Raw genomic sequence first — 17,040 nt, forward strand, 5'->3', positions numbered from 1 at the left:
AGTGAAATTTATTATTTATTTTACATCTCAGTTATGCCTAATATTCTATTGTATTCTGTACATGGCATTTTTGTCTCACAAAATTGCTAGTTTCTTGAGAGTTGAGATGGTGTCTTACTTACCATTGAATACAAGCATATAGAACAATATCTCACATATAATAGATATTTCCTAAATTACCTATTGGTTATTAAACTGAATGTACTTGTATACTGAGCAGATGCATAGGTATGTAAAGTTGCTTGGAGTGATAACTTTAAGTCTTAATTTGAAGTTTTCATTAATTCACAAATGTCTGTGTTACTCAGGGCTATAGTCACCTAGGATGGGTTTTCTTGTTTTCTGATTAATATAAATCTAGGTCTCAGGAAACCTGTAGGTTTATGACCTTTCAAGTTTCCTATATTAGAGTTTGAAGTGATTTTATTAATACATATTATTTGTAAATATTACAACTCTGTAAATATTATTATACCCATTTTTCAAATACAGAAAGTAAAGTTCAGAAAGATGAAATGCCTCTTCCAAGGTGTGATACATAAGTACCAGAGTTAGAAATAAGTTTATTTTGCCCTGAAGCCATTCACTATTCTATACTACTTATTATGGATCCCATTTTGTAATGATTATGAAACTCCTTGCTGTTTTTCTATTCTTATTTGTATCAGAGTATCATCATATTTACTTATTTCAAAATAATGAAAGAGGTATCTTCCAAAATACCTGCTTATGTATGATTTTTATGTTTTCTGTCTATGAAGTCACTTTCCATTGTTCACCTGATATATTTGTTAGACATAAACACCTTCAGAGGTTACATGCTAGAAAAACAAACATTTTGAGGTAGCTTTTCCTTTTTCTTCTCAGTAAGGAAAGGTTTCCACTGTAGGACATTCAAATCCGTATCATTAGCCTTCTACAAGATTTTCCATAATAAGTCTGCTTTTGGGTGCAATCTGTACCAGACACTACTATGCACTTGCTTACACCCTGCTTACTTTCCAGTTGCTTTAGTATGCCATATGTAAACTTTATTTACCCAAATTGTTTTTTAAGTTCCTTGAGGTCAAGCATGGATTTTCTATTACTGTGTATTCCTGTAATAGCTGCAATTTATTAAAGGCTTACTGAGTACCAGGAACTTTGCACACATTTCATTTATTATTTACAATAACATGGCAAATTAGGTATTACTACCCCCATTTCACAGATGTGGAAAGCCTCAGATATAATTAGTCCCAAGACTGTAAACCTATTAAGTGACCATAATGATGGGTCCTTAATATGTGATTGTTGAGTTGATGGATTTGTGGTAATTTTCCTGAAAGATCTTTCCATCTGGCCATAGTGCAATAGAAAAAGACACCAGTTTGTATCCTTGTGCTATAAATTACTAGCCTGTGACTGTGGACAAGTGACTTAGCATCATCAAATCTGAGTTCCTGATTTGTAAGATGGGATAATAAAGCCCAATCCATGAAGGAGTCTTAAATATTAAACTAGATCATACGGATGCAAAATAAATATTGATTTATTAACTTGCTTGCTTATGTGTTTCTTTTCTTTCACTGAAATATACACTGAATAAGTGAATAAATTGAGAAGTACCAAGAAAAGACACTTATCAAAGTATTTTTTTGTATAAATATGATTTAATAGCCTTCAAATTATGATAAAATTCAATATAATTCAATTTTTTTAGCATTCTTCTATGCTAACATATTCACAACTACGTTAAAACATCTTCAGATCATCCTCTCAGATCAATTACCATCACACTTGTGAATGGAGACCACTTGTTTTTAGTATGTTCAGATTCTTTCCCTAAATATCTAGGATTTTATTTCCTCCGACAATACTGGATAGGAGACAGTAATCTTTTAATTTAATGGAAAGATATTTAAATGCTTTTTTCACCACTCCTTTTCCCCAAATTAGTACATGATTTTTGTGTGAGGTGATTTTTCTGTCAGGTAATTTAGTATCATTGTTGTTCCATAGCTTGAATTTTATGTCGGATATTTCAATCTGCTTTCTCTTCAGCATGTTCTGTTGCTGAGTAGAGAAACCTCACAATGGCCATAGACTGTTCTATTGTTCAAATCCTATGCATTTAGAGTCAAAACAATGATATAAAACATGACTTTACTGTAGAAATGATAAATTAATTGTATATTGATTTTAAAGATAATATCTTTGTTTGTGGAAAACAAAAAAGTGCTACTAAAAATTCCCAGATCTCCATCCTGGTAATTCAAATCAGAATATTTTCCTTAGAAGACACTAATCTTTAAAATTCTTTTATGTTGGTAAGCCAAAACCTCTACTTGCTGATCCTAGGGCATGGTGCAAGATCTTACAATAAGGTTTGATGAACCAACAAGTATTCTGTAGTACTTCTTGAAGAAATTTTAAAAATTAGAATATTAATAAGTTAATATTTATTGTTTATAGACAGTAGTCATATATTTGAAGAACTGTGCATTTTGAACTTTTAAAATATGACAAATAAGCCTTTTTAAAAGAAAATGAAAGCAATCATTGATCTTCAGCTGATGTTGTTATGTACAATTATCTATTATATTGCCAAATTAATATTTTCTCTATGACATCTGTGATGTCCCTCTGGACTAAAAAGACATACATATATTCTTTCTGTTAACTGTCTTTATACCGTTATTTGCTTTTCCATTAGGTGCATGGTATATTTAAACAACTGCAGGCGATTTATACTAGCTCAGAGTCATTTTGATTAGTCTTGAGTAAATTAACTAGCCTTCAGTCAGTTCAGTGCTCCCTCCTATGTGGCCCTACTCCGGCTTCACATTGAATAGTCCCTCAGTCTAGTCCAGATGTCCCACTGTATCCACTCACCCTTTCAGAATGATGTTGTGTTTGCTATTTTTAGATGGAATATGTGTTTGCTGTATGTTAGTAAAACATGTAAATTATGTATGCAATTTATACATGATATAAGTAGTGTGTTTTTCTACTATGTGTTTCAAAAGCATTATCCAAATGAAAATGATAAAAAAAACTTCCCACAAAACTGGAAAATGTTCCATACCAAGGAAGTTAATTTGTTTTTATTTACCATTGTGATATAATGAAGGAAATTTTTTTGGTCTTGTTTGCCCTGCTTTTGGATTCTTGGCCAAATGTCTTTTACTGGTCTTTTTTTGTCCTTGCTTTTGGATTCTTTAGCAAATTGTCCACCATGTAATTAATATTAAATTAACCTACAGGCATTGCTATCTAAAACATTTAAAATATTCATTATTCCTCTTGTCACTATCATACTTTCTTTTCTAATGTCTGAAATTTCTAAATTGCAGATAAGTGGCTTTTTAATATATTTGCCTCATGACAAGCTTTTGAAACACTAACTTAGGTAGAATGAGGACCTGCATTGGTGTTTTCAGTGCTAAGATTTTAATTTATATCTTTCCCAGGATCATTAATTAAAATGATTTAACCTGTATCTAAAAAATTATCAGCTTATATTTCTTTAGTAGATAATAATTTGCCATCTTAAAATAGTAATGTGAAGTGAATTGATAGTATTTGTTCCACACAGTACTGAACTTTAGTAAGAAATATCTTAGCACACCCACATATACATAAGGATACTCATATAGGACAGGACCAACAACATTATTTTGATTAACTGGTTAGTATCAACTATATACTTATGGATAAACATAGCAAGCTTTAGTCCACATACAAAGTGCAAAACGTAACTGTAAAATAACAATATAATTCAAATATGTAATTTACCAGTAGGAGTAATTTATTTTTAAAAAATTGCTTTGGATTTCATATCATAGTCTTTTCCTCATATTTTTCTGTATTAACAATTTAACATTTTCTTAAAATGATTAGTCTTATCAATATGACAAATTAAAATGTTGTTTTCTGAAGATCACAAATTAAGATTTTCCAGATCTTAATTCTATGCTGAAAATGTTAGCATGTGTTGAAATGTTAAATATTATAAAACATTTCAACTAATTTATATGCTAAACATAAATACACAATTGATGTAACCTAATGTATACTTTTTTTCACTTAACTTTATTTTAAATACAATATAGGCTGAATGCTTTTTCACTCATAGGCCTACGATAAATTTGAATTAATGGGGATAATAACTACTTTTTAGCATCATTAAATATGACTTTAAAAGTTGAAGTAATGTTTGTGAACAGGCAAATCTATGGCTGAAGAATCAGGAATAAAGAAGTATTGGAAACGTCTGTCTACATGCTATTTTTGTTCATCACCTAAAATGTGGAGACAAAAAAATATACAGAGACATTTTTTTAAAAAGTGGAGAGGACAGCCAAAACTATAGGTGATAGTAGAGTGAAATATTTTCTAAACCATTGTTTTTAATTATGTTTTGAAAAAGAGACTCTGGAGTGATCAATTACTTTTATATCTCATGATGATTATTAAATGTTATCTTTCATAGTTAAAAAGCATACCACAGTATACAGTATTGTCTATGTGAATACTGAAACAAGGACTATTATCCTGTTAATCATCAAGTACTGATTATTTAACAATTTCATCCTATTTATTCTTCTAATATATGAGCTTTTATTTCATCTTGAATCATCACCACACTATAACATTATTGCTGATTTGCAAATTAATTATTCTAGGCCTTTCAAATGTTAGTATTCATTCACAGCTGTTCCAAAGTTTGACAAAAATAAGAATACATGTTCATTTTTAAATGGCTTGTATAGGTTTGGTGTGAAGTTCCTGAATTAGCAGAATCGGTATCAGAATGCTGATATATCACTGAAGACAGTTACTTTTTAATAAAATTATTGGAAGGAGAAAACCATGGAACAAGAATTCCCAAAAAAGTTCCAAAATGTAAGACAGGATATACTGTTATATTAGTTGTGCACGGAATAGCCAAATTATAGAATAATTATTCCTAAAAATCAGTAAGTGTTTTTTTATTTTAGAAAATAATGTTTCCAAAGCATAAATTTTAAACTCAGGACAAACTTCTTTACCAGCCAGTTGTGCAGACTGTCCACTGAGAAGGAACAGGGAGTGGACTGTATTTTAATAGAGTTGTGATAAATAATTTAGTTGCATTTCTAAATTAAAAATTCAACATTAAAAAATGTTGGCAGTTTCCTTTTTATGTGATCTTTCACTATTCATACAACTAATCTGAAAATCTAAGACATATAATGAAAATAAAATTCGCATGATACTGCTTTATATGGTCAAGATAAAGTATCAGCTTTTTCTAAGTAACTAAGAGTAGTTACTTCTGTCTCCAAAGATGTCCAGGAAGATTTTTGAGTTTTTCATGCATCAGTTTCAGAAACTGTCCCATTATTTCCATGTTAAAAGACAATATCACTTTAATTATACCAAATTAAATGCGTATGAAGTCCTGATAAATTATTTCTTTCATAGTATTGGTTGCAAGTAGCATTTCTTCTTAGTGCTCAAAAGAAATGACGTGTAGTTGGATAAGGATTGGTGGTTTTTTACTTCCTCCCCCAAAGTGCTGATGTTTTTGGCTGGTTGTTTTTTGTTTTTGTTTTTATTTGGTGGTGGGGGGAGACATGAGAGAAGAGAAAAAGGCTGTATTTAGAATTATTGAACAGGCCTACACTAAAATTCTTCCTTGTCCGATGAGGATGAGGGCTGGGGGAGAAAGGTGAGGTGGAACACTTGAAGTGTAATAGTATCTGTGTAGTTTTTTTAAATATACAATCTCTCCCCCGGTCTCCGGTCCCCCTGCTCCTATGTGCTGGTACCTCTGGACGGTTCAGAAGCCATTTTAGAACTCAGGAAGCAAAATATGTGAGTTCCACTGTGCTTCTGCAGGTGCTGTGGTGGCAAGGATAACCTTTGCTCGCTTGCCGGGAGTGTAACCATGCTGTTATTTAATGTCTTTGAGGATTAAACACACCACAGAAAATTCCAAACCCACATCCTAACACCTGAAGCTCGCACAATGTTTCTAGAGCAAATGACAAAACATTTCACTGAAACCTTAATTTAGCAAGTTTGTGTCCAGATCTGGGGATTTTTTAAAAAATTGTTTTGAGGCGTCGCTGATGATCCATACAGTATTCGATTTTCAAAACTATTCTGGGTTGAAAAAAGACCCTTTTCTAGGTGTTTTGCGCACCCGAGCCCTGCAGTTCACGGTGTTTCGGGAGGAGGGTCTTTCGGAATTGAACGTGCATTTTCAGTCCTGGGTGTCTAGTAATTTATGGGGTTGGGGGGAGAGACAAAACCACAGGGCAACTTCCCGAATAGTCTGAGGGGCTAAGAAGCCAGAGAGGCATTTGCCTTCTCGAAACTGGACGCGAGGCTCAGAGCCCGGCTGTCCTCAGCTGTCATGGGGGAGGGGAAGGGAGTGCTGGCATTGGCGTCGGGCGCCGTTTGCTCAGCCTCCCCGCCGCGTCCCGCCGCCAGCTCACCTCCGCGTAGAGCTAGGCACTCACCGGCCCGCTGGCCCTTGCTCCCTGGCCGCCCTCCCGCCCCGGTCCTCAGGCACAGGTCGCTAGAACCATCCAGTGGGATGGCTGCCGCCTCCTCGGGGACCGCTGCCTTAGGGCCAGGACTGGGGTCGCCTGGCCGCCCGGGGAACACGCAGCCCCCGGGGCGCTGCGCCGGCGGCCGGGAGGCGCTGGCGCCCGCTCCACCCCCCCCGCCCCCCGCTCCCGCCTCCTGCCCGCGGCGCGGTGCTCCTGCTTGCCCCGGCCGGCCGCGCGGCAGCGCACACACTCACTCCGAGGGCGCCTCCAAGGTTACCCGCGGGTGGGGGCTGGGGCAGAGTCCGGCCACTGGCCTCCTTCGCTGCTTTCCTATCGCCGCGGCCCTTCTGCCGCTCCAGGGCCACCGGGATCCAAATCCTAACGCAGAAGACGCTCCAAAGTCCGGGGAGGGAAGTCAAGCTGAGAGGCAGGCCGGCATCTGGGCTGGGGGCGGCCTTAGCTGGCTTCGGGTGCCCGGACAGCCGGGTCAGGCGAGGTCGCGGCAGGAGGGGGCTATGGCTCTGGCGGGCGCACTCTGTACAGCGCAAGCTGGGCTGGGGGCAGCGCGCGGGGGCTGCAGGCAGCAGCGAGGCGCCCGAGGCGCCCCGGGCCCGTAGGGGGGCAGAGACAAGCGGGCGGCCAAACCTGCCGAGGAAACTAACTAAATAAAAGGAGACTGTTATTTAAGGCGCGGAAATTTGAAATATTTGGACAGGAAGAGAAAAGAAAAGAAACCTTAGCGAGGGAGGGGGAAAAAACGCGAGCTAACGGTTTTGAAGCTCCCCCACCCCCACCCCGGGCTTTTCTGCGCGCCCTAAGGGAGCTCTGGGCTCCAGCTTCCTCACTAGGGCCCAGGGAGTTGGAGCTGGAGTCTGGAGGAGTGACAGAGGGACAGAAAAGATGTCTTCGCAGCCCCTCTGTGGAGGGCTTGGTTGGCTATGGGCAGACCTTTACCCGGGGTCTCAGGTGGGAAGTTTGTTTCCTGCCTCTCACTAGGTTCCTGCGTGGATCTGTTTTCATGGGACTGCCATATAAAAGCAGAACAGTCTCCAGAGACCGAGACAGGGACTTTCCCCCGTAGCCTTTTGATGAAGGTTGCTTAGGGCATCCAGGAAGGCTGTGAGCACGACCTTTTCTTGCTCCAGCACTGTGGATGCCCGGCGCCTATCGACTATTTACTTCTACCCCCGGCAAAAGCCGAAAGCACCTTTTTGGGAACTGAGATTTCGAAACCAGTCCTGAGCCACTGACTCCATCCACAACGTTCTTTTGATCAATACGATAAGGGAAATATATCATATTGCTTTCTCGGGACAGAATACTTAATCTACTTATTATTGATCAGTCACCCATTGTGGTGTGTGTGTACATGAACTCATCACACTGTTGCAAGATACATAATGTTTATCAGAAAACTTAATTAACTACCAAAGTGTGATAAAAGACACTTTGGTTAGCAGTTCGGGGACCAGAACTTGAGCCGAGGTCATGTTAGTGCCCTCCACCCCAGATGTAAGCCTGGCTTCAGCTTACTGGGCAAAGGCTGAGCCCAAATTTCCCGATGTGGATGCGGACGCAGCGGTGAAGAACTGAATTTGAGAGCGCATCCTCTACTTTGTATCCTCCATCCATAACAACAGCGTCGTCCCCTGGAGCTCTGGACACTACATTAGTTAGCACTTGCATCCCCACTCTCTGCATCTGAATAAGTTCAGACCCCTCCCTCCTAACCTCAGGTCGCTGAAAACAGGACCCGAGCAGCACCGTTTCATCCATCCTATACATTTCGGCATGTTCAAGAGGCTTACAGAATATTGTTGAGGTTTTTGAGATTGAATAATGGCTTTTCATATTTCCTAGAGGGGACCACATAACTCATTTCTAAAATACTTAGATTAGCAAAGCTACTAAGCTACTTCCTGCACAGAGCCAGAGTAATATGGCGATGTTTTAATGCCTAACAAATTTTAGACTGATGAAAAGATAGAGCGTCCTCTCCCTCTACCGTGCTCCGACCAGCCGAGAACAAAGCAACTGCAGAAGTACTCTTTTGCTTTATGAACGTCCTATGCTTTTATATTTGAAATCTCTAAAGATAAATTTTATTGTAATTAAATAAAGTAAATGCCGACACATGTTGGATGCTGTGAAGTCCATTAAACTGGATTTTAAAATCATGACCGTCCATCTTTACAGTTGTAACTTGTAAGAGGGTTTTTTTTTAAAAAATTACTTTCAGTTAGTGTTTTGTTCAAAAATATTCGTCTTATTAAAGTAGTATATTTTGCATATTGACTCAATTTTAAAATCCAAAATGTGACACTTTTACTTCAAAACCACCTCAATCTCTATTTTTTCATAAATGTTTTAAGTTTGTTGCCATCAAAAATAAATTTATGTAGTAATTTGTGGTTAAAGGTGTCAGATGATGAGGTCTTTTTGCACTTAGGGCATGTAAATTTTACTGCAAAATTAAAAGGATTAATCTTTTCTTTCTATATTCTTTTATACTATCATGGAAGATAAATTATTGAAAACCACTTGCCTGCCACCCAGCCATTCCAATCCTTGTTAGGTCAGGCATCAGAACCATGTCCTTCAATAAACCTTGAGGCATTTTGTTCTTTTTGGAGTGAGGGCAGAGAGCTTATGAGGTAGGAGGGAACTTTCACATAAAACATCTTTGATCATGTGGGAGATGATGAACAACGTATGTATGAATTTGTAAATGATAACTATTGAAATACGTTGTTGAAAAGTGTAAATTAAAATGACCGAGTAGTAGATGCTGGAAAATTGTCTTGGAAGTTTAATATTTCTACTTCCTTAAAAAAATTTTTTAGGTAAATGTACGCCTAAAAATATTGTATACTCTTTTACTAAAAAGTTTTGTGGCAATTAAGTACCATTTGTGGGAGTGGCTCATTTATTATTTTTAAAGTTTCTACATTTATTTTTCTGCAGATCCTAACATAGTTATGACCTTTATATATAATTTATACATGTCTCGCTGTTTTTCATTCCCTAAAATTTGATATTTGCACTTTAATACTTAAACATTTTGTAATTTTACATTTCTTACACTCAGGGAGAAAAAGTCTACATTACACTTAGTGTATTTATGATATAATTTTGGGAAATGTATTATTTAACCATTTGCCTCATTTTGTGATTAAAAACCCATTAGTGGTAAGCACTTTTAAGGTGGCATTTTCTTTTAAAACTTTAGAACTAAAATATGTTTTCAGATTGCTACTTCTGAACTCTGTCCTTCAACTACTTGACTTGATGTCGAGAAAAAGGGAAGATTGGACATTAAGGGAAATTCACACTAAAATTTCAGGCTTAATCTTAAAAAAAAAAAAGTTGTCCTTATTTTGTTTTAAAGCAGAAATACTAGGCACCAAGGTGGAGAGGACATGGGTAAAGGATGAAAACAATAACTGAATCATCAAGAGAGTATGTCTAATTTTCCAGTTGATCTGCCTTTTCTACTGTAAAGACTTAAGACATCAATAACTTTTAGTACAGTTCTCCTTAACAAGTGACAAGTTGTGTACGGGTTCTAGAGGTGGGAAAATCACAGAAAAATGTTGTCCTGTTTTGAAAGTGTTTTAATTAGGCAAAAAAAGCATCAGGACAAACCATTTTAAAAACAAAGTCTTCAAGTTGGGTGTTGAGATTGGTAAAAGGGGAAGCAAGGGAAAAGCCAAGGAAAGATAAAATATTCAGAAGAAAGTCAAAGCTATTTGCAATTACATGTTAGAACAGATTTTGCAGGTGAAAAAGATGTTGCTTAAATATATTCATAAACCTGTTATAAGATTTTCACTTATGCTGTTTCAGAAAATTTAGCTGCTTAAAATATGACAGAACTGTATTTTAACAAATGACTTAATTAAAAGTCAGGCGAGCTACCCAGTTAATTGATAAAGTAGAGGCAACGTGGGGGAGCCCTCCCCACATTTATTGAAGATTTGTGGCTCCCCCAGCCCCGTTTGCCTGCATCAGGCTAACAACCTCGTTCCTCCCATAGAGCCTGGCCAAATCACAGGCGGTGTCCCCCTTATGGTTCCGATGCCCCACATTGCTGGCGGTGTGCTTCACCAGGAACTCCACCACCCGGAGGTGGCCTTCTTTGGCAGCCAAGTGCAAGGGCAGGTTCCCTTCATTATCCTCGATGTTAACATCAGCTTGAAACTCCAGCAAAGTCTGTAAAGTGTCCAGGAAACCTGCTCTGGCCGCATCATGAATGACAGCGAAACCAGTTCGGTCTTTCAAATCGGGATTAGCACCTCTAAGTAGTAGTCTCCTGGCAATCTCGGGATTTCCAAGTTTCATAACCTGGAAAAGAAGTAGAAATGGTAGAATCCTTCAAGTGCTCATGCTACAGAAATATTTTAAAATATCTGCCTGTACATCTATTTATTTAACTATTTATTTTTGATGGAGTACTTGCGGAAGACCCATAGCATGGGGCTTGAAGGGGTCAAATGCAGAAAAGTGCCAGTAGGTGAAAGTAGAAGTTGAGCTTCTAAAAATCGAGCTTATATGATGGAACGTCTTAAATGGGTCCAAAAGTAGGATAAATTGATCAATAAGATAGAATTTGTGCAACATGTATAGCATTTGCTAACAACTCAGTTCTCTATGTTCCATGAAGAGTTGTGTAATTTCACGAATTTATTAAAATAAAAGAAATGGAATTTGGGATTTAAATAAGAGTCTCCTTCTGTTTGATTGTTTAAGCTCATAAAATGTGCCTGTGGTATTAATTCTAGAAAATCATATGTGGTTAAACTTTATTTTCTAAATAGCTACTGCAAACAAATAAGGATGTTGAGTTTCTTTAAACCAACTCCATCAGCGAGTGTAAAAATGATGTCTTAAAAATCCAGGCCTGATATTTTCTTAAATGATCAATTTTTACAAGTTCCCTCCAAACAGATATAGTTCCAAATTTCCAAGCATTTCTTTAAAAATGTTTTTTATTTGCAAGTTATTTAGTATTGGCTACTAGGTGTATTCAATGCCTAGAATCCTTCATTTTAAATTACAAAACATTACTGATGATTAAGGTGTTAAATAAGCCACAGTGTTCTAAATTGTTTATGATATCAATTTATATAAAACTAAGTTCCTGATACGCCTTGTATCACAGTAGGAAATTGTTGTATGACAACTGTTCTTGAAAATAATGAAATAGTCACCCTATTACATTATATACTGTTTCTCAAAGTTCTGACAAGCCTCCTGATTTTCAAGTGAGCAAAAGAAGAAAAAATAAGATATTTAATGGGTGTTTTGGGACACGGACAGCCTTGTCTTTTGGTTTGAGCTCATTTAATAATCAACTGGTGATCCTGTGTTAGTTCCTTTTTCAGTTACTATCAAGCATTTAAAGAATAGCTATTTGTAAACTGCCAACATTTTAAAAGTCAGAATGTGGTATTACCACTTGCTATCAACATACAAATAATTCACATAACGAAGAATATTTACTATTGTTTGAATATGTTTCACTTTATCAGTGGTCTGTTATAAAATATCTTGTAGAACATCATGCAAACATAAAATACATATAATTTAGTTGTGAAAAAATATTACTTTCATTAACATGCCACATATTTTCAGCATTTACACTGGTTTATTTATATTTAGGTATATTATAATAATCTAAATTATAATAAATATCTTATATAATAGACACTCAATGTTTATGAAATTAAATGCTAATGGAAAATACAAAGTCGATCTATCTTTTTTAAATGTTTAAAAAATCTAATCACACATTAAATAACATAATAAAATATATTTAGAATGAGTAATATTTTGTAAATGCAAACTGTATAGATGGACAAGATATTAAGCTCCCCTGTTGATAAAACTCTGTTGACTTTTAGCTCTTCCTTTGGAGCAGTGGTAAACAGTGATACATAATTTATATTTCAAGAACTTCAATGAAACATACTTTTTGGTTATTAAAAATTGATACCACCACAATTGTCTCTAAAGATTTAGTCATATTTAAGGACCTGCAATGAGAAAAATAAGAGACAGATATCTTGGATCTTTGTAAAGCAAACATACGATTAAGGCCTTTGATATTAACCTGATAGAAAAATATAGGAAGGTGGAAAAGGCTTTTGAAATTGAGTTAAATAAACATAATTGTAGAATAAAATTCACCTTTTTTCACAGAAAATAATAGTAATATTGGAAATGGTTTTGAAGAAAGTTATTTCTTGACTTATGACACAACTTCAGAGTCAGGATTATACATAATGAAAACAAGCCTTGAAACTCCAGTTTCTGTGTGTGTGTTTCGTTATATGTACAAGGACTAAGCCACAATAAGTGGGTGTTAGTATCTTGATAAGTATGTTTAATATAAACAAGATTGCAAAGTTGTATTAAAAATGTTTGTCAAAACTTTTTAAAAGAATATTATTAATTTCCCAGTCTTCCTGTTCGTCAAAAATCCTGTGAAATCTTATTATGAACATGGGTTAAATAGCTCATGCCTTGTGAAGTTTATATAATCTTTTGAGTTTTCTAAAAGAAGCTTTTCAATATATTAAATTTGTTACTTTGCTATCATCACTAAACCTGTTCAAAACTACTAGGTAGAAAAAGAAAAAAAATCATTACTTAATGTAGCAGAAATAACAAGATAAATAATTTAGTATCTGTGCATAAACTTCCTTAATACTGAAATTTTTGCAAGGCCAGTGTATTCTGATTGAAAACGTACAGACTGCATGGACTTTGTTTGTTACTAGTATATCTCCTGGCACTTAAATTTTTAATTCTTGTAACCGAAACAAAGCCCTCTAAAAACCCTCTCCCCACTGGGTTTTCAAAAACAGCTTCAAGTGTTGCATTTCTAAATAAGAATAGCTCATAAGAACATCATCAGAACTCTGATAAATTAACTATTTTAAACTATTTTGTCATTTTTCTGTTTCTAAGCCTTTCACCTAAGTTACATGATAACATTCAGAAGAAGAAAAAAATTATCAGGTACAATACTTGGCAGCTGGACATGTGTCAATTGTTGCCTGTAAATCTAATTACTGAAAATTAGAGCACACCACGGCATAATCGTAGAGACAAAGACACTGCAGCTGAGCTCTGATTAGAAAATTCAACTTTTTATTCCTCCCGACTCCTGAATGAGTGGATGGTATTACATTAACTGTGAAATGTACATCCTGTCCCGGTGCCCAGGCCACCCATTCCAAACGAGGAAAAGTCGTTTGTCAAAACTTGAAGCATTTGAAGGAAAAACACCCTCACCAGTAGTCAAGAAAATTAACGTTAAAGTCTATTATTGGGGGCAAAGTACGTGAAACCACTAATAGCAGTGTATTTCAAATAATAATCATAATAATGTGTTTACAGAGCTGTCTTTAAAAACAAAACAAAACAAACAAACCTCGGCCCTACAATGACTACTCTAAAATCCCCACCGTCACAAAAAGATTCCAAAAACTAAGACCAAATCTGGACCCCACTTGATATCAAGGATGTTATTGGATTTGAGGAGTTTGTTCAAAGTACGTCATTTTGAGAAGTTGCATCCACTTAAAGATATAAAATATGGCAACCAACTAGGTTTAAAAACAGTGAAATTTTATGTCCCTGAAAGCTTAAAAGCTGTAAATCTAGAAAACCGGGTCACGTAGGCAACATTATTGACTTGTTTTCCCCACCTCTCTGAATACCAACCTGCAGCGCAGTCCTTCCAAATCCATTTTGTGCATTGACGTTTACATTATTTTGCAACAAACTAGTAAGTTGCTCTAGGTCCCCCCTGGCAGCTGCGGACGCCAACTCGTTCCCCCAGGGCTCGGCCATTCTTTAGGGTCCTGACGATCAGGAAAAGATGAATTAGTCGTTTTTCTTTTTCCCCTTTCCTTTGCTCCTAACCAGGCTGCATGATGGCATCGGAGACTGACAGAAGGACTGGGATGGTTAATCTGGAGTAGAGCTTGGTAGTAAATACTAGTAAGATCTGCCTGCCAAAAGCCCGCCCCTCGATTCACACGTGATTATTCAGCAAAACTGAGCCATTGGAGAGGGGCTCCTCGCCTCGCTTTTTTAGCTTAACCCCTATGAAGAATTCTGACGACTCCACAGAGACACACACAGACACACATACATTCCTGGGTAATGACTCCGGACGTCAGATGTAGGCAGAGCTGTCACGTACCTACGCTACAGATCTCTGTGAGGAGTGTGTGTGGACACTCAAGGGACTATAGATCGGGGCAGAAAATACCGCGGAAGGAAAGACATTCGGGGGGAAGAAAAGGCATTCACCCACCCTTGTTCACGGTGGTGACTTGAGCCGTGTGAGGCAGAACTGCAGGGGCAGGTCCTCCAGGGGGCTCGGTTTCCATCCGTCTCGCCGAAGGGACAGTCCTGGGTCCTCCGCTGCTGGGAGAGCGCCGCGGTGGCTGGATGCTGACGTGCTCCGGGGGGTTAAAAGATGATCTCCAAAGGCGAAAGGGAGTAGCAGTTCCGTGGCCCTCAAGTTACAGGTCGTAACGACTGCCCAGTACTCTGGGCTTCTCCAGAAGAGCCTTTAGTCGCGTCTGGGCCAAGCCGTGGGCTAATGCCGCTCAGGAAAGCTCCGGAGCCCGCCCGCCAGGCAGCCGCAGCCCCGCCGAGCCTCAGAGGCCGTGGGAGCCGGGCTCGGCGCGCGTCTCCGGAGGCTGCCGGGCGTGCGGCGGGCCCCCGAGAAGCCCGTCATGCCGGCCCCGCCAGGTCCCGGGACTCCCGGCAGCCTGAGGAAGGAGGAGAGCGATGCGGGAAGCGTCTACGCGGCCCGGACTGCTGGGGCAGCTCGCGGCAGCATTGTGGCTGTACTGGGCAGCCCCCCGGGAACTTCCCGCCTACGATCGAGCTCGTTCAGGCTTTCTGTTGTAGGTACTCATTGAGCTGCTGCCGCCGCTGTCCTTTCCTTCCTTTCCCGGTTTTGTGGGAGCCTCCGGAGATGGGGAGAGTCCTGGGAAACGCAGGCCAAGTTCTGAGTAGGGGGAGTCGCCACAGTTCCAGGGCGCAGCCAGACCCGCCGCCGTCTCGGCGAGCGCTCAGCAGCTTCGGCGCCCGGTGCCACTTCGCCACCTCTCGCGGTCCCTGGCCTGTGCCCCTTTGCTGCGGACAGGGCAGCCGCCAGCCAGCTGTTCCCTGGAGCCGAGCCTGGCAGCACTGCTTCCTCCCTGGCCGCACCGCTCCCAGTGACAGTTTCTTTTGTAGCTGATCTCCCCCCTAGATCGCCGGTCCCTGCTCCTTTCACCCCTACGGGCACTTGCGTGTCGCCCCCTTTTTTGCTTTTTTCCTTCACTCCCTCCCTTGCTGCTTTTTTCGCTGAAACAATTGCTGCTTCTGTTGCCTCTCAGAGAGGGTGCCGGTTTCTTCTCCCTTTTTTCCGACCTCATCAGCTTTTTTTGAAAAGAAAAAAATTGAGCGCTTTTTGAGTTGAAAAACCCGCCCCCATTTTAACGGCAGAGTTTTAAGGAGGCTCGGCGGAGTTGCAGCGCCGCGGAAGCGGGAAGGCCGGGCACCGCCCACGCCCCGCCCTCCGCCCTGCTGGCGCTCGCGCTCGCTGTCTAGCAGGCTCCGCCCGCCCTCATTCCCGCCTCCCGCTCGCCACCTCCTCCCGTCAAGTCTCTCGCGCCGGCTCCCTCCCGCCGGCTTGGCGGCCTGTCCCCAGCTGGAGTGGGGTTCGGCCCCGCTAAGCCCGGCCTGCCCTTCTCCGGCGGGCGGGCTTGAGTCTGTGACGCGAACCCCCAGCTGCCCCGATTCCTACGAGCGCGAGGACAGGGGTTTGTAATTTAAGACTTTGTGGAGGGCGGCAGGGTCTTCGAGGCTCCGCAGCGCAGGCTGCGGGAAGGCGGAGAGGGAGCTGGCATAAAGGGAGTCGTTCTCCAGCGCTAGCGGGGCAGGTCGGCCAGCCTCTGTGCTCCCCCGCCAGGCTCGCAAAGTTCGGGCGGCCAGGCTTGCGACTGCTGCTGCCTCCTCTAGGGCGCGCGCTCTGTAAACTCGGCCGCCTTCGCTGAGCCCTGGGCCTCGGCCTCGCACCTGCCAGATCCACGCCCGACGGCCGCGGTGGGCAGGGGTGGCCGCAAGGGTGGAGGGAAAAATCCGGACTGCCACTAAGCACAGTGCTCACAAAAAGCAAGTCTTGTATAGATTGAATTTTATGAAAACTTAAGACATGGCATAGATAAGAATGAACTCTGAAGCCTTAATTAATCAAGGACTAGAAACTGCTAAATAGTCCTGTTATTAGAGAAAAAGGAGAAAAGCAATTAAATTTAAAGCAAAATTTAAAATAAGTCGTGTGAAGTGTTTTCTAACAAAGCCATTTCTTTGTTGCCGAAGTTCTCTTACTACTTAGAAGTGGCTTGGTGTTTTGGGGGTGTGGGGTTGGGGAGGGTGTCTATATGTAAAGGAATGGTCTCTCTTCCTAATCCTTTATTTAATCATCCGACACCAATTTCCAGTA

At 39.9% G+C, this 17,040-nt stretch overlaps 2 protein-coding genes across 4 annotated transcripts in view; one reads left to right on the forward strand and one right to left on the reverse strand.

The window, feature by feature from the left end:
- Nucleotides 1-10,117: 10,117 nt before the first annotated feature.
- On the reverse strand, nucleotides 10,118-16,814 carry CDKN2C (cyclin dependent kinase inhibitor 2C). 2 transcript variants are annotated; one of them, XM_023189083.1, is made up of 3 exons: nucleotides 14,854-16,814; nucleotides 14,256-14,395; nucleotides 10,121-10,868 (listed from the first exon to the last, which is right to left on the reverse strand). In XM_023189083.1, exons 2-3 carry the CDS (start codon nucleotides 14,382-14,384, stop codon nucleotides 10,491-10,493), a joined length of 507 nt encoding a protein of 168 aa, XP_023044851.1. In that variant the 5' UTR covers nucleotides 14,385-14,395; nucleotides 14,854-16,814; the 3' UTR covers nucleotides 10,121-10,490. The 2 variants fall into 2 exon arrangements, with proteins under 2 accessions (XP_023044841.1, XP_023044851.1); XM_023189073.1 differs by lacking the exon at nucleotides 14,854-16,814 and having other exon boundaries at nucleotides 10,118-10,868; nucleotides 14,256-14,804.
- Nucleotides 16,218-17,040, forward strand: part of FAF1 (Fas associated factor 1) — a 558,082-nt gene continuing 557,259 nt past the window's right edge. Inside the window, exon 1 of one of the 2 annotated variants that reach the window (XM_023189044.2) lies at nucleotides 16,218-16,357. The gene's annotated coding sequence lies outside the window, so the exon portion shown is untranslated. The remainder of the gene's footprint in view (nucleotides 16,358-17,040) is intronic. The other variant, XM_023189048.2, reaches the window with a different exon arrangement.

This window comes from Piliocolobus tephrosceles, chromosome 1, assembly GCF_002776525.5.
Source record: "Piliocolobus tephrosceles isolate RC106 chromosome 1, ASM277652v3, whole genome shotgun sequence".
NCBI lineage: Eukaryota > Metazoa > Chordata > Mammalia > Primates > Cercopithecidae > Piliocolobus > Piliocolobus tephrosceles.